The 20026-nt window shown below is 41.5% G+C and overlaps 1 protein-coding gene across 4 annotated transcripts in view; it reads right to left on the bottom strand.

Annotated features, from left to right (window-relative positions):
* Positions 1–20026, bottom strand: part of NR3C1 (nuclear receptor subfamily 3 group C member 1) — a 74066-nt gene that overhangs the window by 5094 nt on the left and 48946 nt on the right. For 3 of the 4 annotated variants that reach the window (XM_074838927.1, XM_074838926.1, XM_074838928.1), the window contains exons 5-8: positions 15709–15987; positions 12630–12774; positions 3363–3493; positions 71–228 (exon numbers count right to left, since the gene is read on the bottom strand). In XM_074838927.1, coding sequence (XP_074695028.1) covers positions 71–228; positions 3363–3493; positions 12630–12774; positions 15709–15987 — 713 coding nt within the window. Of the gene's footprint in view, positions 1–70; positions 248–3362; positions 3494–12629; positions 12775–15708; positions 15988–20026 lie in introns of those variants that run through there. The other variant, XM_074838929.1, reaches the window with a different exon arrangement.

The raw sequence follows: 20026 nt of genomic DNA, 5'->3' as shown, positions 1-20026 counted from the left end.
TCGAGGAGATTACTGTCATATCCCAACCTCATTTATCTGGAACATCTGCAGCATTCCTTTAAGAACTTACATCATGCATAGAGTCCAACAGTTTAGTCAGTTGATAAAATCGCTGCCAGTTCTGGCTCGAGTTCCCTTCTCTCTTCACTATGGCCTTTCCCAGCTCTTTAATGTATGTCATACGAATTTCTTCAAACAAAGATTGACTCTTCAGGCCTTCCTTAGGAACTGTAACATTGATACGAACCTTTAAGACATTATACATCTATGAATTGTGTTATTATTTAAGTTCCATTACATTAGTTACACAAAAATGACCAAAAGAAAAAGGACTTGGACTTAATGGAATGACAGCTGAGAGAGAAAGAAAGAGAGCAGAAACTGAGAGGGATGACTAGCTGAACAAATAGCATAGGACTGCTGGCAAAATAAAAATAAAAAACCCCAAAGGTAACCCGGCAAGAAACAGGGGGAAGGGAACCGGACTGTGGAGGTAACAACACTAAGCCCTGGAGGTGCCCTGAAGAACCACCACCAGGGCTGGAGCTCCTGTGCTCCCAGTGTCTGGGGAAATGTGACATTGGAAAGATTCCACAGAAATTCCGTGTGCCGAGGGAAGAGCAAGGGTAGGATCACAGGAAGGCCTGGCTTGGGAAGGATCTTGAGAGATCATCTAGTTCCAAGCCCAACATGGATCAAATAACGCATCTAGGCAAGGCAGTAACAGAGTCTGGACGACAAACTGACTGCCCATGCCAGGGAGGACTCGGGGCTTGGGCAGAGCTTCTTGGAATAGGGACGGGACATGGAGATAGCGCCGGACAGACGAGGAGCTGCGGGGTACAAACCCAAGGCGTGGGGACCGAGGCCTCTATTCAGCCTCAAATCCATGTTAAATCCCTGTGCCTCCGTTCTCTCCTACTAGGATGGTCCTTCTAAAGGCCAAGGACTAGTAAATCAGGACAGACCAAGCACGAGGACTCCAGTGGTCCTTAAGATGTTTGATCTGAAACCTTTGACTACCTTGGTGAACGGAAAGAGCTGAAGATACAGAAGAGAGCTGAGACAAAGCTGACTGAAAGCACAGAGGAAAGAGGCCACTAAAGCACATTCCCTTGCTTAAAAAATCCAACCCTCTCTACACTGTCAGCATCTGAGAGATGCTGGAGTCAAGTATCTTGCCTGCCTTGCCTACACAGGAGATGACAGCATGTCAACTGCTGCTTCAGCAATTTACATGGAAAAGGTCTGTGAGCTACGTCTATGTGCGAGCTGCGTGTCTAGACCTGCGTGGGATTCCTGTTTTACTCCTCCTCCTCTTCTCTTGGAAAACTTACACAGAAACACAATAAACATAAATTAAGATTGTGAAGTTGCAGCTTAAAAAGCTATACAAATTTCAGCCATTCAACTTTCAGAAGTTCCACAATGTGCCCCTTACACAATGTATGTACTCGGAAAGAAATGTGAAATGTGAAAATATATTGTCTTTCACTGTAAATATAAGAAAGAGGCCTTCTGCTGGTTAACCCCAGTGCTTGCCATACGTCACTCGTCAACGGGCTTAATTCTACGAGTGTTGCCTCTTCACCATTTCTGCCATGGAAACTCCTTTAAGGAAATTTCCAATTCCCGTAAGGAAAGTTGGCCTACACCACATCCAAAACACTTGAGGAATTTTCGGGAGAGATTTCAGAAACTACTTTAAATCTGCAGTTTTGGGGAAGTTTCAAGTTCCTACAAAGCCCACGTCAGCGTGGAGCTGAAAGTTTCCTCTGAAAAGAGCCCTTGTCCCAGTTCTGGGCTTGGCAGGCGAGGCTGGGCTGGCCCTTGCCAGGCTGCCGAGGTGATGGGCCCGGGGAGGAACCGGCAACGGCAGCGTCCAGCGCCCGACACCTCTCCTGCCCGCGCCCTCCCCCAGGGCTTCGCAGGGCCTCAGCACGGGGCTACGAGACCCTTCTGCTGCCAGTGGGGAAAAGCCCAAAGCTACTGAGTTCTCATTTGTTTAGAAGAATTAATGCTGTTATTCCCCGGAAATATTGAAGATAAGGAATGTTTGAGCCCTCGATGTAACAAACTGTCTACAATTTTTAATGAACTGTCTAAAATGTTTAAAACTATGCATTTTCAATCATGTAGAAGTACTACGCTGAAAAATCTTTACTGGCATTGCTGCTCTTACTGATACTTTTAAAGCATACTAGTGTACCTGTCACTACACTGAACCAAAAATAACCTCCTGTCAAGCAGAAGCAGCAAAGGCTTCGGGAAAACCACAGTCGCTGCCTGAGACGCAGCTTTCCAGGTCCTGCGGGCCCGCGGGTACCGCTGTGAGGGGATTGCTCCAGGACAGACCGAGCGGTGCCAGGCGAGGTGCCCGCTCACGCTGACACGCACACGGATGCTCTCTGTTACTGAGAATCCCTGGGTTGCAACAGAGGCAGGGCTACAACTGAGCTTCCTCAGGCAGCAACGGCCCCACCGGGCACGAAGAGAAAATACCTGCACACCAGTGAGTGTGAACACACGTCGAAAACAGCCCCGTAAGTGTGGCATATCGGTGTATTTCTGTATGGTCTAGAAAGGACTATTTTGACACTGACATTTCATGCAGTACAGACCACAGAATTTTACTAAGCCGTGACTTGTTTTAACTACAGCATATCTTGTCAAAAGACATAAAAACCGTCATGTAGTATATTAGATCTTTGATAGATTAGATAGATTTATCTAATGTACCAAAGCTATCTAATGATATCGATTGTAAATCTACCATATACTTTTCAGATGCAAATGCAAAAAGCTGTAATTGTATTTAACAATTTTGAAATAAATTCTGGGGGAGTTTGTTAACTTTTCTGGGGGGAAACTGCTTCACTGGATCAGAACTTCCTCACAGGTGGTGGCAGATTTTTTGTTTTGGTTATGTTGGTGTTTTGCTTGGGTTTTTTGTTTGTTTGTTTGAGTGTTTTAGTTTTGGGGTTTTTTTTCTTTGTTTGTTTTTTAAAGTATTTTATGGGCATGAAGTTCACAGCTTTGGCAGTTTCTCTGAGTTCTGAACTCCTCAGCCAGTTTGTGATTTATGTATTTTCGAAGAATTTCAAATTGCAATTTTGAGTTAGGCCCCTCTGTTGGACTTGGGAAGTTTTGAACACAATCCACAATATCTTCGCACGAATGTATTGTATTTGCTAAAAGCAGAATTGCCTTCACTAACCCCGCATGATCAGGTGCCAAGCAGAACATTTTGACTTGTGTTTGCTATCAGATACCTAAACACAATTTTAAACTACACATGCACGCTTGTAACACTGGCAAGTCAAACTTACATTGTTCACATAGGTATTTAACTGTTCACCTACTTGTAGAGAGGAGAAGCAACGTTTTCATGCAGAGATACTCTTCATATGAGACTTGAAGCCGTGATAGCTCTCGGGCAACCATAAGCATATGTTTGCATTGTTCGTACATACAGGGTAGGTTCATTCTCTGCCTGAGAAATAAGAGCATAAAAGTTAGTTCAATGTCTGCCTATCTAAAAATTCTAAACCTAAGTCTCTCCACGCTTCATTCAAGAGCAGCGGGGGCCGTAGAGGCAGATGACAAGCGAGTTCGTGATCTATCTTGCAGCAAAACAATCGCTGGTTTTCTCCAGTGAAGCTGTTCAGGGCGATTGCCTTCGTCACGGCATGTAAACGCTGGCCTAGAACTGCAGCCCGCGGGGAGCGCGACGTACGAGATCCCCGGGTCACAAAGGAGGCCGGTCTCTGCCAAGGACCCATCAGTGAGCTGTTATCAACAGACAACACCCAACAGCTCCTCACAAAGCTGACAGAAAAATCAAGTTCAGACACTGTGTAACAAACTTCCTCAAGTCTGGCAGTCCCAAAGTATTTAATCCGTATAAAGAACCACAGAGGTATATTATACTATGAGATGAGATTTCTCCGAGGCTTTGAAAAATTCACCAAAATTTACTGTATATTTGCTCACTAGTGACCGCATCAACTGGCCATAACTGCTCAATTTTCAAAGTGACTTCATACTTCTTGTACTCCTTTTACTTCTTAAAAATATGCCTAGTATTGCAATTAAATTTTGTTACCTTTGAAATAATACAAGAATTATATTATAAATACAAGAAACCTCAATAATAAGGTTTCTAACCATAAATGGAAAGACATATTGACAACTACAGGAAAATCTTGGAAAGCACTTACTTGGAATCAGAATGACAAACATGTATTTATAAATTTTTTTCCTTTTATTTTTTCTATTTTAATGAAGCCCTGCATCAGGACAGGAACTCCTCCTTTTATTTAGTACCTCACCTGCCACAATAATCCTCTTTACATGTGCTTTTACAGCTGGTTACTGTGAATACGGCAGGATTACAGTTTTGGGTGGGAAATAAACAAGAACAGATTCATTCTGAAGAGTGTAAGAGAGATTCATGCTTTTCCCATGTAAACTGTTGTATAGAAAAAGACAGGCAAAATAGTACATTTCAAATGCAATGACTACATCACCTCTCTACAGCAATGCCAGCAATTTATTTTTCATTAATGATGTGTCATCTTTTCTAAGGCATTATCTATTCAGCATTATAATCTAAACAAAGACACAGATAAAATTGAATCCCAGTATAAGTTAAGATCTGGTTATGAAACTACACCAACCTCTCTAAAGCTACTATCACTTTCCAGTTCTCCCTTTCTTAGCCCTGCAAGAGAATTATCTAATGAACCCTCATGAGCACCCTAAGAAACCCCAAGTGAAGGCAAGAAGACACACCTTCCTCAAGGTGCAAAAATTCCTGAGAACAACAGGAATTCAGATGGGTTTTGAAAGACGGAAAGAAATACAAGCTATTGAAACTGTATTAAAAGCAAATTAAGTACAAGCCCATGATTTCCAAAGGCATGTCGCCGGACAACTCCTGCACTGAGAGGACTGTCCACAAATGGTACCTACAGCCACAGGAGTGCAGGCACATACAGCAACCCAGAAACACCGGGGTGATGTCGGACGTCAGTAATCGAGGAGTAACAGTGAGAGTACAGAGTGCACTTGAGGTTAAGCTGCATGAAACAGGAGTAAGTGTAAGATGTTCAGTTGTAGGATGTTTCTCAGGGCACTTGACACAAAGCCACTATTTGGCCATTTGGCAAATTTTCTCCTGACCCCTCTGGGCTGTATCAAAGGGCATCTCACATATTTCAAATTGAGTAATTGAAACCCATTCTGTGACAAGGCTCAGCAGTTTTCCTCATGTAAAACTATTACCATTTCTGGGCAAAAGGTTAAAATAAACATTATGAAATGGGTCAGCCTGTCATTTACTTCTGTCTGCTGTAAATGCAATCACATCCGCGAGTCTGAGAATCCACACGAACGTTTTCAGTAAGGCCAAGGCTACGCAGATTGCGGTTCTCAAAAACCGCGAGTAAAGCACAGCCCCGCTCCCTTCAGAGGAGCCCGAGCGCCGGGGTGAGCTCCGCACCGTGCCCGGGGCGGGGCTGGGCCCCATCTGAGCAAGAGGGAAGCTGATTCACTGCACAGCCCGTGGTGCTGGCGAAGGGTCTGGAAGAGGTCCCAGACATACCCCCGCCCATCTCCTGGCCAGAGCGCACCAGATGATCCCAGCTGCCGCGGGGGCTTCGGGCTCCCGCCTGACTCCCTGCTCCGTGTCACAGGTCCCCCTCCCTACAGAGGGCATTTAGCAACTTGGGAACTAATTCACCCACACACAAACCAGATGGAATACTTAAACTAGGTGTACAGCTAATTAAAAAAGGTATTATACTTAGGGATGACATCACATGTGATTCCTTCTTAGCAGAAACTATCTACAGAACCGTAGTGACTTTGTGGAGTCTTCAAGCCAAGCTCTGGTGATGGACAGGGCTGGTAGTCCCAGGGAAGCTGAAAGGTCTGGCAGCTGCCTGCACCCCCCAAGAGTTGGGGAGCAGCTGCCGCTGGAGGCAGAGCCGGCGCCGAGGCCCAGGGGAGCACCCGGGAGCACCCCGGCAACACGGGGCAGGTCGCGGCACTTCAGTGCTTTTGCAATTATTGCCATTCACATAAATTGAGACTTGAACTGAGACTAACAGCATTTTATCACTTTTGAAGCGATCCTGCTTCAGTGATTGTAAATCTAATCCCATTTGAATCGCCTTCTTGTTCTGTAAGTGTCTAATATTCCTCTGCCTTTGTAACCAGCTACCTCAGAAACGAACACGCGACGGGCATTAGCGGCAAGTTTGAGCTCGATGACAGCCCATGTCATGTACACGGGATGTACATGGGCTTTCTGTGTGGGATGCATGTTGATGATAAAAGCATGTGATGATTTTCAACACTGCTGTGAGTCATTCAGTTCAGCTAAGTCTATAAAAGAATAAAATCAGTAAACAAGATGCTGGCATTCTGAAAAACAGATGATACCGACTCCACAGAACCAGTTGCAAAAGAGTGTTCAGAAAAAATTCTGGGAATAAGAGAACAGATAAAACATTGCTTTTAAAACTGTAATTGCCTGTTATTTTCTTTCCATTCAAGTAACAGCAATACAGCCATTCTGTACAGCATACAATAATACTGTAAGGAGACATGAGCCCAAGGAGTTGAGCTCAAACCTAAGAAGAGCAAAGAGCTAAGACGATGAGCATGCAGAGTCCAAAAACCTGGAACTTCCAAGAACTTATTTCTAAAGCTAGGCAGCAATTAAATGGCCTTTGCTACTTGATGAACACAGCTGTGCAATAGTTACTGTTGCTCACTGTAAGTTCATGTACACTGTGAGGTAACCAGAGGCCTAAAGCTGATACAGTAACAGGGCCAGTTCCAACAAAAGCAGGTTTTGAACCATAAATAGTGGAAACAGTTATACAAGACTACAAATCACAAGTTTATACAATCTCCAAATACTAAATGATGGTCTGAAGCCTAAGATTTATTAAGCTGCCAAACCTGTCAACAACTTGAATTGAGGGCTTTTTGTGTGTGTGTATATATATAAAAGGATACATATATTATGTATGAAATTGCCAGCTGATACAGACATAACTCTAAAAAAAAAAAAAAGTAATTCTTGTTTTGAAATGTAAAATGATGAGCTTACTAAATAGTCACACACTAATTCATTAAAGCATATTATTTCTACCCAGAAATGAAGTATAGAAATGTAAATCTAAAATTTCTCCAAAGCCTTAAAATAACTTGAATTACATTTTTGCCCCTCCCTTGATGAGGAGCTGACTAGGACTCCCCTCTCCCCCCGGCCTGCCTGGAGATGAAAACCTGCCCACAGCTGCTCTGTAGCTTTTCCCTGTGCAGGATCAGCTGGGGCAGCAAATACCAGTTTTACACACTAGAGGACTAAGGTGGGCCCATGCGGTGGCAGCTCTTCTGCTGACTGAGGTGGGAGCACCCAAGAGCTCACCGACCGACCGTCGGGGAGCACCGAACGCTCCCCCGCTGCCTGCCCAGCGCTGCCAGCGCCTGCTCCTCAGCTCCGGAGCCCCCGGTGCCGCTGCCTCGCCGTGGGCTGAGGCAGGAGCTGGCTGAGGGGCCACCGCTAACGCCACCGCAGCGGGCGAGGGTCTGCGGCGCTGCCCGGCCAGCCCCGCTCCCCTCGTCAGCTTCTGAGGGGGACAGAGAGGAGGCGGCTGTTGTTTCGAGACCTGGATCAACTGGAACTGGCAGGAGTTCTGAAAAAATGGAAGCAGGAGGAACGCTGAAGTGACCCGTACTCTTGCAGAAATGACAGCTGGATCTTCACACTCATCTTTCCTGCTTTTTGGTTTTGTAGACAAACAAATTAAAAGCTGTACAGGTGCAGCATAAGCGTACAAAATGAAAACTGCCGTGCATACGTATGGTGAACCCTTCTGCACTCAACAAATGCTATGGGAAATAATTTATTTTCATACCACAGCAACTTTATAATCCACCCTGCCCAAGCCTGTTAGATGTATGAACTTACGACTAGTATGTGATAAACATTGTTCAAATATATTGGATGATTTTATTCCCCCCCCAAATAAATGACAGGAGTAAAGACATAAAAATGGAATATTCAATAAATATTCAATTTTTAGGAGAAGACTGGTCAAATGACTAGGCTGCCATCTTAAGACTTAAAGAAGAACAGAGTTTAATTCTCTTTCCCACCACAGACTGAATCGATGACACCTGGAAAATTCAGTTATGGCGGAATCTACAACAGAACCAATGCCCAGTGGCATTGCACTACCACAGCTACAGCTACCTGAGCACTAAGCAAAACAAATCCACTGATTCCTGGGAAGCTTTTTGTGCATTCACGGTAAGATATTTATAAATGCTAAGGATCTCTTAGCTGAAAACACAGCACAACAAATCTCGTAACGGGTTAGACGGGTTCTTTCTGTACAGCCCGGTTACACGCAGCTCCCTGGGGAGTGTCAACATGAGCTAGTGGATCTTGCTACTCCATGTAAGTGGTAACTACACAGGAGTAACACCGGACAGGGTTGGTGCAAGGATAAATGCACGACAGACTGATGTTGCTTCGATGTTTGGGCAGATACATGAAACTAAAGAAAGCCTTATTAACCCCATAAAGAATTAGATCTTAAAAAAAATATTTTGCAGTTATGTCTATTTAAAACACTTAGGCTTGGAGAACCCTTCAAAGACACAGTTTCTCTTCCTGAAGCTGAAGACACTGAATTGTACCAAATATGAGGACAAGATTTAAAGCTCAGAAATGGAGTAAAATAAATGGTTTCCAGAAACCCCAAAGAAAACTAAAATGGAAGTAATTGCACTTAGCTGTAACCATACAAGTAAGACAGCAGGAGGCACGGTATGCTCTGTTGTTCCACACCGTGCCCCCCGCCCCCCCGAGCATTAGCTCTCAGCAGAGACAAACTATTACCGACTCCTCCGCAACCGCTACTCGATAACTCATCCTGCACTCATGGTCCTGAACTTCACCTGGGTTACGCTGCTGCAAGCTACACGGCATGGTGGCACAAAGGAAGTGGTTTGAGACCAACTCGAGTTTATAGTTGTAATGAAGATACACAGGAATGTGAAGAAATAATGTGATTGTAAGATGCCTGTCTGTTCCACTTCCTGGTTCACACTGTACCTAGTAACACCTATACTCTTCTTATGACCCTTCTCAGGGTCCATTGTTTACAAGTAAATTAAAGGAATGTCTTTGGTGAAAAGTAGGCTAAATATATTTAAAAAATCAGACTAATTAAGATTTGAATATGTGTAATTCCATATACACAGTGAGATGTTTATCACTTACAGCATAATGTGATACATCTGATTTTGTTCGATGTTTAGACTCAAGTTACACAACAGAACTGAAAGCCCATCCACGTGAGTATTTGCCACTGTTTTGTAAGGCTGAACTGACACAAGTCTGCACGAGAGCCTCACTGGAGGCTTGGAAGGTTTTGCCAACTCCACAACTTGTTTATAATGTTTTTAAGAAAAACAAGTACATCCTCAATCTAAAGGCTGTGGCTTGAAGAGATGGAAGACCTCCTGGAATTGTTGTATTCTAACACAGTATGTTTAACGACACATAATTCTGTTCTAGCTCTCCACTGAAATCATGCTTTGAAACTGCAGTTAATAGATATGAGGCCAGAACAAATTCTTAGTTACAAATGAAGAATGTTCATATAAAGAACAGACCTGTAGAAATGTCATTTGCAGATCTCAAAAATTACAAGTTTGAACAACTTATACCTCTTTAACTGCATGCATAAATCTGAAACTACTGAACAGGAAGCCAAAAATCTGATGCAGACAGCTTCAAGTTAGCTGTAAAAATGAGTATGATCCTCGACTGCAGACAATCAAAATGAAGGTTCTGATTCTGTTACGCATGACACCTATGCCTAACTGTATTTAGTGGAATCAAGCTTTAAAATTCATGAGGAAAACTCAGCTTTTTTCCTATTATTCAGAGAACTCACTGTAACATTATTAAATATTACAATTGTTTTTAGAATTACCAAACAATGGAGTAGATTTGACTTTTAGAGGATGCTATTTTACCTGTTTATATTGGTCAATGGGTTTTAATAAATATGATCCTTACATCAAATAATGTTTTTTAGATACACTAGAAACAGGTCCAAGGTAGAGTAATAAATTAACTTTAAGAAAGAGCTTTAGGGGTGGTGGTGGGACGCAGCTGTTTGGGTGACAGATCACTAAAACGCCTATCAGAAAGCAGCACTGAATAAACCCCAGAACGGTTTTTAGGGGATATTATGTGCTGCAGTACTGCCTTTTGAAGGACATATCAAGCAGTGAGAGTGGGCACACCTGATCGTTAAAATCCAAGTGGATTTTTTTTCTTGATGTCCCTGATGTCTCTCTTGCTCCTCCCCAGCGGCGCTGCCCCTCTGGCTCTCCCTGCAGTACTGCGCTTCAGAAGCTTCTAATAACTCATGCACTGCTTTTATGTATTATTCAGTATTTGCCATGTTTAACTCGGAGGTGGCTGTATTTTATTGATGAATGGTACATAAAAAGTTACGACCAGTGAGTTTTATGGGGAACCTGTAGCACACTGGAGAAGAAATTGCAGTTCTCTCAGTCTACATATTTTATTGAAAACAAATGTCATTCTGATAAACAATTTATGTACCGAAACTGTAACTAGAATGAATCTGAGAATTAATATTTAGTCTAATAGGATTACCCTTGCATTTGTTTTTGTTTTTGTTTTTTTTTTTAAGAGTACCAACACATACTTAGCTGTAAAGCTCTGTGGTTTTGACCCACAGATAAAGCAGCAGGAGACCTCTGACTTAAAGCAAATCAGATGGCATTACACCTATTAGGGACAACATCAATTATCCTACCACATAGAGACTATTTTACTCCAGAGACATATTCTAAGAACTTTAATAAACGTAAGTACACAGATGGGCCCTCACCTGTCGTCTGCTCCTTACCTTCTTTTGAAAAATTGCCATTATAAAGAAATAATTACAGTTTATAAAAGCCTGGACAAATATTTACACTGAAAAAATAAAGGGAATAAATAAACATGAAAAAGTAGTCTGAAATGTAAATGGCTAATCTCATTGAAAAATGTAACAATTACTTTTTTTTAAACAGAGAAAAGATTTGTGAGATCTGATACTGAAGTGCAATAGGAACAAAACCATTAAGACTGTCTCACAGCATGCCAAAGGGATTAGTATTGCCTCCATTTTACAGACAGAAAAACAGATGTGAAAAAACCTTGTCACTTGCATCAATTTGTAAATTATTGTCAGTGAGACTGCAATGCTAAAAATCATGTTGATTATATGTGTCAAAGGCTGTGTAATCATATTTATTAGTTTTAGCCCCCACAAATGGACTATGTCATTTCATGAAAAAAGAAATGGCAAATCCAGAGTGAGAGCATCATATTAATGGGAAGCTGCAGATGGGTAATCTAGGTTTTGAATGGCTCTGGCCAACAGCCTCGAAGATTTACATCCACAGAATATTTTCAGCAAATAATTCAAAATACAGACAAAATGCCTCGACAGGCTTTATAAATATTCCTAGCACCACTGGAATTGCAAGACTGAAAGATCCCTGGAAAGGTCTGTTACAGACTACACAGACACTCTTCCACCTGCTTGAAGAAGTGGGTTTTTAAAATATGAGCTGAAGGACCCAATTGCTGAAATGGCTTCAAAGTAAAAGGCAGGAGAGTGTGTCAGTGCATGGGGCCTGATTCCCGAATCCACCCAGCAGGAGAGGGTTTGGATGGAGCGTTCTCTCTCCAGACTGGAGGCAGAAAGGCATAACCTAACCTCAGCTGCTACGACACCTTTGAAACAGCGTACGGAAAGTAACAGAACTATACCTATTTCTGTGCAAAAAGTTTATCCCCACTACACCTTGGATTAAGCCTTCTGCCCATCACCTCGGCAATCCTGAATTCCTGCTTTCACTCCTCCACAACACAGAATTACTGCCCAACAGGAATTTGAAAAATAGAAGGAAAAATTATGCAAGGTGCAAGGAAAAAGATGTCCAAATATTCTAGCAAATTCAACTTTTCTTGAAAACTGGTAACAAAGTTCAACAAAAAAATATAAATCAGACGTTTTTCCATTTGTAACCTTGTCTTTTTAGACAGATTTTAATCAGGCTCAGATATAAATGTTTAACTGATCAAAAACTCTGTGAAACTGGTAGGACTTTTATACAACAAACATACAGAACACTATGCAATTGCCAAACTTTTCACTCCATCCCAGATATATTTTTAGCTTCAACCGCGTTGGCTCTGATAAAATGAATGATTGTAATGAATGGTGCAGGAACAGTCACAATATGGAATGTTTTAGTACAAACACACCTCCCACAAAAACTTCTTGATATAAATACACTTAATATCTAAACTATCTTTCTTTCATTTGACTTATTTAAAAACTCTAAGCAATCTGCTAAAAGAAAAACAAGTTGCAAATGACAGACTGATTTGTGATCTCTGCAAGAATTTGCTACCCAGTGATTCACCTCTCAAGTGCAAAACCCAGAAATACTACGTGGAGTCTAAAATCACCCCGAGAAACCTGGAGAACGACTCATGTCTTACTTACTCATTAATAATCAGATCTGGTGCGAAGCACAGGAGATTTCCGTTTGATTGTTTATATGATCTCCATCCCAAAGCAAAAGCCATTAGGAACATCCATGAGTACTGCAGAAGGGTCATTTGGTCATCCAGATGTAAATTTCGGAAACCTGGAAGAATAACAGTGGAGGTGTGATGGTATCAGTTGCAAAAAAAAGAAAAAACTCCCATACCTTGGAAAAGGACCATGGTTATCGTCAGTACAACTTCTGTATTATCAGTGTAATTACCACTTTTAAAAGTGTATTTGATAACAATTTCTGTATCTGTGATGACTGTAACCTGAAATAACACAAGATTTTTTACCATATTACATTAATCTGATTCAGTCAAGTATTTTAGATTAGATCTTTGGTGGAAGAAAGAAATAAATTAGAACAGTAAGAGGTTTCTTATGAGGACGTTCTTGCTGGATGAAAAAAATGCTCTTTAACATGGGTGTAAAACTTCAATGCCATGTTCCAGCTCCTACAGCTACATTCAAATACTTGGTATACCGTTAAGGTGCAAAACTTTGCATATGTAGAAATTAAGCTTTTGTGACCACAGCACTCCAGTTATGTCTTCTGGACAACATGGCTACGCACGAGTTGTGAAAGGTTGGAGCAGAAAGCTCCAGTACAACTCAACCTTGAGCTGGCTTGAACGTGTAACTCTCAACCACACAAAACATACATAACACAGAAAATAGGCAAAAGAGAGCAACAGAAAGAGTAAGTCTGGAACTTTGCATTATACATTATATTCATACTTACACATATACATTTCAAAATAAGTTCTCAGCACCCATCTACAAAAGCGCATGCACCCTGGAGGCCCTGACAGACACGATGTCAGGGGTGTTCTGGACAGACAGAGTACCAGAGGGGTAAGTCTCAACAGGTACTACAAGTATTAAAATGGGATGTAATATGTAAAAAAAAAAAAAAAAAAAATAATCAGAATATATGCATGTGCTTATCTGGAACTGATGGTCAGTTAGATAGATTACAACAGACAGCAGTTCCATTTAATACACACTATAATTCATTGGGCTATCTTCCAAAAATAACAGTATATTTTACTTTTTGTGAGAGCAGTCCACTAGACAATAAATGGTTTAATGTCAAATTTTGTTCTTATTCAACAACAATTGTACACTGAATTTACAAAATCTGTATTGCATTAGTTACCATCTTTAACTGCTTCTAATCTTTTAAGAACATGTAGCACGAACAGAGCCAATCAGACAATGAGGAAATGTATAGAATCTGAAAATTGGCCCCTTAAACAGCCTTACAATGCAGGCAGCTTTTAATTTGCAACACTAGTTTCTATTAGATCCCGCCTACATTTAGCGAGAAAATACTGTGCCATATTGAATCATTATTAAAGCCCGCATTCAAGTTGATTTTATTTAATTTTATTAAGCATCTGACATCTAAAGAGCTCGCAACAGTGCTGCTTCCTGAAGACGTGCCGATAGCATTCAGTAGGCTAATACATAACAAAACTCGGTATGCCTGACAGCTTCCGAAAAAGCTTCTGGCTTTGGAGACAGCAGTAACTACCATTTACTACTTCTAAAATGCAAGCAAAGTGTTTCAAAGTTACTTCAAACTTACTGGGTCAAATCTTGAAATCTTTTCTCAAACCCTCCTCAGGAAAAGGTTATTTTGAAATCCCAACTAAAGGGTTTGGCAACCAGTGCTGGCTTATTGTTAGTGTGTCTGATGGTGTACAGCCAGCAGTAGTACATACAAATTAAATACTCATGAAGAACCACCTTAGCAAACAAAAAAAAGAAGATAAAAAAATGATAAGAGTAGTTCCTATTAATGTAATTATTAAAGAGAAGACTGGCATTTTCATTAAGAGCATATATTCTAACCTGAAGGGTTTGTCTAATTAGGGAAACTGTTCACAAGAGATTATGAACACAGAACCGCTTTATAAAAATGGTATCTAAATTTGTGTTTGAGAGTACCAGATGGTCTCCTAAAGCCTTGCCCCAGAAGAAAGTGTGTGCATGGGAACTTCTCCTAACGCAGACCTGGGTGAATTCAGCGCAATGCCCCACCGCAGAGAAGCCTGACAGACGTACAGATCTGTCCACATCTCTGCTGGACATGCAGATTTGAGTTTACTATTCCTTCTTTCCCACTGTTAATTTATTTCTCCTCCCTCAAGAGAGACACCATTATGACTCACACATTTCATTATCAGACTTCTTGTTTTTTTTGGCAGACCTGTTGTGTGATGTTATTCTTGGGCAACACATGCATTCTGGAAGTGTTTTTGCTCGGGTTTCTGAGAACAGGTAGCTAACGGTACTGAGTAGCAGGGAAAGGGAGAAAACCACTAGTTTTTGTTCGGTCAGGAATAAACACGCCTCCAGCTTTAGTTCTGGCTCTGGCCTCTCCTGAGGACATACTGCTGAGATTGGACACTGCTTCTCCTGTAACTGCTCCCTGGGTCTTCAGGTGGGAGCCAGAAGAGCAACAAGCCTTCCACACGCCCCAGGTGACAGTTTGATCACACGTGTAGCTACAGTGCTTGAGAGAAAATGAACATCCTGACTTCCACCCTGGAACTGGATGCTCAAATGCCTATTCCCAGGCAAGAAAAAAAAACTACAGATAAGGTGAGGTGAGGGGTAGTAAAAAAAAAAAAAAAGAACCACCCATGAATGCAGACCCAGCCAAGCCAGTACAGCAGCACCAGTGTGCAGAAGTCAAGAGAACCTCATTGCTAAAAATATTCAAGAAATAATTATTGAAGAGGTGGAGCTAGAGCTAACAGAAATAGTTCTCTGTATTACTTTTAAAAACAAATCTCTATTTTACTATGAATTTTAACACTCAGTGGTCAAAGGGCTCGAGTAAAATGTCCTAACTTGTAATCCTAGGAAAGAAATTTTTGCATCTGTGTTTTTTCTGCTTTTCCACTCCAGATGTATCTGGGACACAAATTAGCTCGGATATTACTAAAACTTTACCCGCGAAGGCTTTGAAGGATACCAAATACAAAAACTGTGCTTTGTAACGAATGCCTTTGCCCGTTACCTGGAATTGCCTTTGCCCACTTCACTGCAGCCACGACCTGCCGCCCGCCCAGCATGTTGAGGGTGGAGAGGATGCGCCAGCTGGAGTCGGGCAGGGTGCTGTCGTAGCCCGAGTACAGCACCTCGGGCTCGATCACCTCCAGCAGCGAAACCAGCGTTGGCGTCAGCTGCGGCAGCGACGCTGGGACGATGCTCTTGTTTCCAGGCGTTTCAGAAGCCTCCCGCGTTCCCGTTGCGCTCGTCTGCTGAATTCCTTTTATCTTCTTCTTTGTTTTTCGAGCTAGGAAAGTTTTGGTGAGTCACAGGTTAGATAATGGAAAGCGACCGCACGGCTATAAAAACGTAATGGAGGAAATGCTGCTTTTGTTTTCCTGCAGTTGTAGATCAGGCAGTTGAAACTTGAAAAGCATTTTTTCATCAATTTGTAAATAATTTCGCATTAATTCTAATTAAGCTGCCTGTGCAAATAAGTTTATTTTACGTTTTAATTAAACATTTATGTTAATGTTTCAAAATGGTAAATAATGTCTGCAGGCAGTACAAATACAAGCCCTGATCCTAGAATTTCTCTTATATGCAAAATTTCAGTGAAACTTCGTGTGACAGCATGACACCTGTTTGGAAATCCTTGCAGGACTGTGCACTTTATAAGTTCCTTAAAAGATTAAGCATAGAAACCATACAGATGAAAGGAAAAAAAAAAATGTATTTAATGGTTAAGGAGTTACTCAACCTCTTGAGCCAGGGAAAACATTTTTTGAAAATGCTGGGCAGGAGGAGATTTTTCTCTTGCCAACTCTCTTGCATATAAATCATTGCTGCGTAATTAAACCATAAAACTCATTCGCCAAATAAATAAAATATCACACAGAGATGTTAACTGTAGACTAAAAAAAGTTGGAGCAACGATTTTATTAGCATATTGTCAGTAATGGAGTCTCCTACTCGGCTTTCAGCTCTCCCGGATGCAGACTGCTACACCAAACACACTATTTAACAGAGACCAAAATGCAACCCAGTTCTGTTCCTGTGTCTCAATTAATTAATTGATTTCTGTTCTGGAACTTCTGAGATAAATCAGTAGCACATAAAAACATCGTGTAATGTGTTGTCACATTCAAAGCTTCTACTGACCTATTCAAAATCTCTGATCATCAGAAATGCACCAACTCTGGAGCTTACCAACCCAGAAAATCCCCCTCCTGACCCCACTTCTCCCACTGGCGAGGACAGACTTCAGAAACTAACTGCTAAAGATCTGAAATTCTCCACGGACCTTGTATAAACTGCAGTTTCCCAAAGGCTTATACACCGGCCACATTTGCCAAGACTGTCATGGGGGAATAGCAACAGTTATTTCCTTGGAGCAAAGGGCTTCTTGTTATTCTCAGCTAAATTTTGAAATGGCTGCTCCAAAATCGTTTCAACATTCTGGCATTTTTTGCCCCGCTGTCCTTGTTCTCAAAAGCAAAGGAACTGCTTTGACTTAAATTTACATGCACATGCCTTCAGCGTAATGCAGACACCTGGTACGGGGTATTTCCAGCCCAGAAAGTCTCGTAAAATTATAATCAAAAGAAATAGATCTGATAAGACAAAGTATTATGCAAGAATTTTTATTAGGCTATGCTACTAGACCCGACTTAGATATATAGTTGTAACTCACAAAAAAGAAGGTTGAAATAATGTATTTCTTTACAATTTCTTTTCAAATCTAAAAATACCACAAATTTAAAACCAGCTCCTTAGGGCAAATTACAGAAGATGATCCATACAGAGAAACGCGGCATGGAAATAAAAGCATCCAAGATTTTCTGTTTAAAACAAACAACTCCTCCCCTCAAAACCCCTGCAGTTTGGCATCCAGTGAGGTCTTACGGGCTTCCTATTTGACCACACACATTTCCTGCCGTCGGCAGATGGCCTGTGCGCCCGAACCACGCAGGCAGGTCGCCGTCCCGGGAGGTGGTGAAACGCTCCCACCACCACGCTGAAAACCAAACGCTGCCAGATAGACACAGAGACCATGCACTTCTAAAATGGGATTTATAATTACAAAACCCACTGCAGTCACAGAGCAGGGCAACCAATATTGTTAGAAAGAGGAAGAGATCCTTCAAAAAATTGAAATAAATTCAAAATGAAGATGACAGAAAAAAATCCATAAATTGCCAACAGTTTAACTATGAAATGCAGTCGGAAAGGCCAAAAAAATTATGAGATGACTTTTTACAGGCACAAAATCCAACAACAAATCTTTTTTTCCAAACACATCAGAAAGAGAAAGGGTGCCAAGGAATGCCTAGGGTCAATTAACAATGAAAGCGGAAATGAGAATTCAAAGAAATAAAGGCTATAATGCAAAGTATCATTATTCTACTTTATAAATCTCTGGTACCTGCAGCTTGTTAATTTTATATTTCTCCAGTCCTCTACACCCAAAGAAAGCATGCCATAGAAACAAGAAAGTTCCAGAAGAGGGTGACAGATAGGGTCAAAGGTATGACTGATGATAAACCCGACTATTACAGAAAATGATCAAGTACCACGTTCCTAATGTACAAGGAGCCACTTTTGTCTCAGCACAAGAGCAGGTAAGAATTAAAATACTGCACAGTAGATTCTATTCATTTATTTATTTAAAAATAAATTAGTCTTCTACCCAACCCTAACAGTGAAATTCACTGCAGGTATTAAAATCCAGAGCTATTCAAAATGTGACTGCCCAGATTCATGAAGCAGCCCGCCAGACAGCAAGGCTAAGTCAGACTGACATGCTATAGGGAGTTTTGATCTCTTGCCATTCATTTCCTGCTTTGCTTATAACCATCATTCATGCACTGAGGATACACCTGATGACTTTTCAAAAAGAAATTACTGTCTAAAAAGTATGCAAATTTAATTATCTTTTAAACAACAGTAATTCCTGAACTGTGACCCCAAAATAGCCAGGATAAAAGGAACTCTTTTTTAGTCTCTTCTGCTCTTTATGCTGTCTTCCAGTTTTCTTTTCTATGAGTTCTTCTCTATGACCAATTCACCATCTGTTCAGATCTGTCCGATAAATCATCGTTTTCATGGTTGTTTTTCACTGCTTCACACTACCTTGGGTTCTTCCATTTTTGCATTGCCGACTTTCTAGATCTCTTTTCCCTCTCAGTCATAAAAACTTCCTCCCCCCCTCCTTTTTCCAACAACTTATGTAACAATATCCATCCTCCAGAAAGCCACTATTCTCTAGGATTCTCTGTGCCAAAATTCAGGCAAACAAACTATAGCTGGAAGGGCTCCAAACTACATGTGGAAAAGTGGCAAGTATCAGACGTCATTCAGTTTTAATTTTCTTTGGTGCAGAAAGGCAACTCAGATAACACGTCCTAGAGCCTGAGATAGCTACATTGGGGTCTGCTTCAAAAAGAGTTCAAATAAATTGGTGCAGGAAGGGAAAGGCTCACTACTAGAGTAATATACATAATAAGGTATTTAGTCACATTGATAAATGTATGAATACCATGTATGTATTTTGAAAACAACTATGGAGAGAAAAAATAGAAACAATTCTTAACACCAAATGTATTATTTTCCAACTCAAAATGAAAATCGTGGTTTTTCGCATTACTCTAAACTTTCTTTAGGGTTTGCTGTTACCTCTCCTTGCCACGCCAGCCCCAGCAGGGCATTGCATCTTCTCACCCTGGGCACCAGGAGCAGGCAAGCAGACTACGCTGCCATTACCTCTGGAGTTGCAAGGTTCAACCCACTGGCAGCGTCTAAAAGCTAACTCCAGCTCCGGGGAGACACTCGCTGACAACCTCACGTACTTTAAGGATTTATTGTAGAACCCGCTGTTGCAGATTTTGGCTGCTGAGACCTTCCCTCGCATCCTGCACACAGATCGCAACAGCACCTCAACAAACCGACCAGCGACCTCCTCGCTTCCCTGCCAGCCTCTGCCACAGGGGGTGGGATATATTTGTAAGCATGTCAGAGGGGGGGAAGCATTTCAGAGCGATGGGTTTTCCCTTTGCTCTGGAGGAAGGGGCATGTAGAGCCACCTGCAGGGCAGGAAAACTGGTGATTCGCCCTCCGGAGAGAGGCTGGAAGGCGAAGAGGAGGAAGGGACGTGCTAACATAGACTCCGATATGTGTATCACCCACCTCTCCAACATAATTCACCACTTACATTTTACCAAAGGATATTATCACTGACTGAAATGAAACTCTGTTCATATTTGTATCTTACAAATACATTTTTGACATTTTTATTTTATCTGACAATTTTGATTATAGAAGTATCACCATGATAACTATGCTAGCAA

This window comes from Strix aluco, chromosome 13 (assembly GCF_031877795.1).
Source record: "Strix aluco isolate bStrAlu1 chromosome 13, bStrAlu1.hap1, whole genome shotgun sequence".
In the NCBI taxonomy this organism is placed as follows: domain Eukaryota; kingdom Metazoa; phylum Chordata; class Aves; order Strigiformes; family Strigidae; genus Strix; species Strix aluco.
This window is presented reverse-complemented; position numbering and strand designations above follow the sequence as displayed.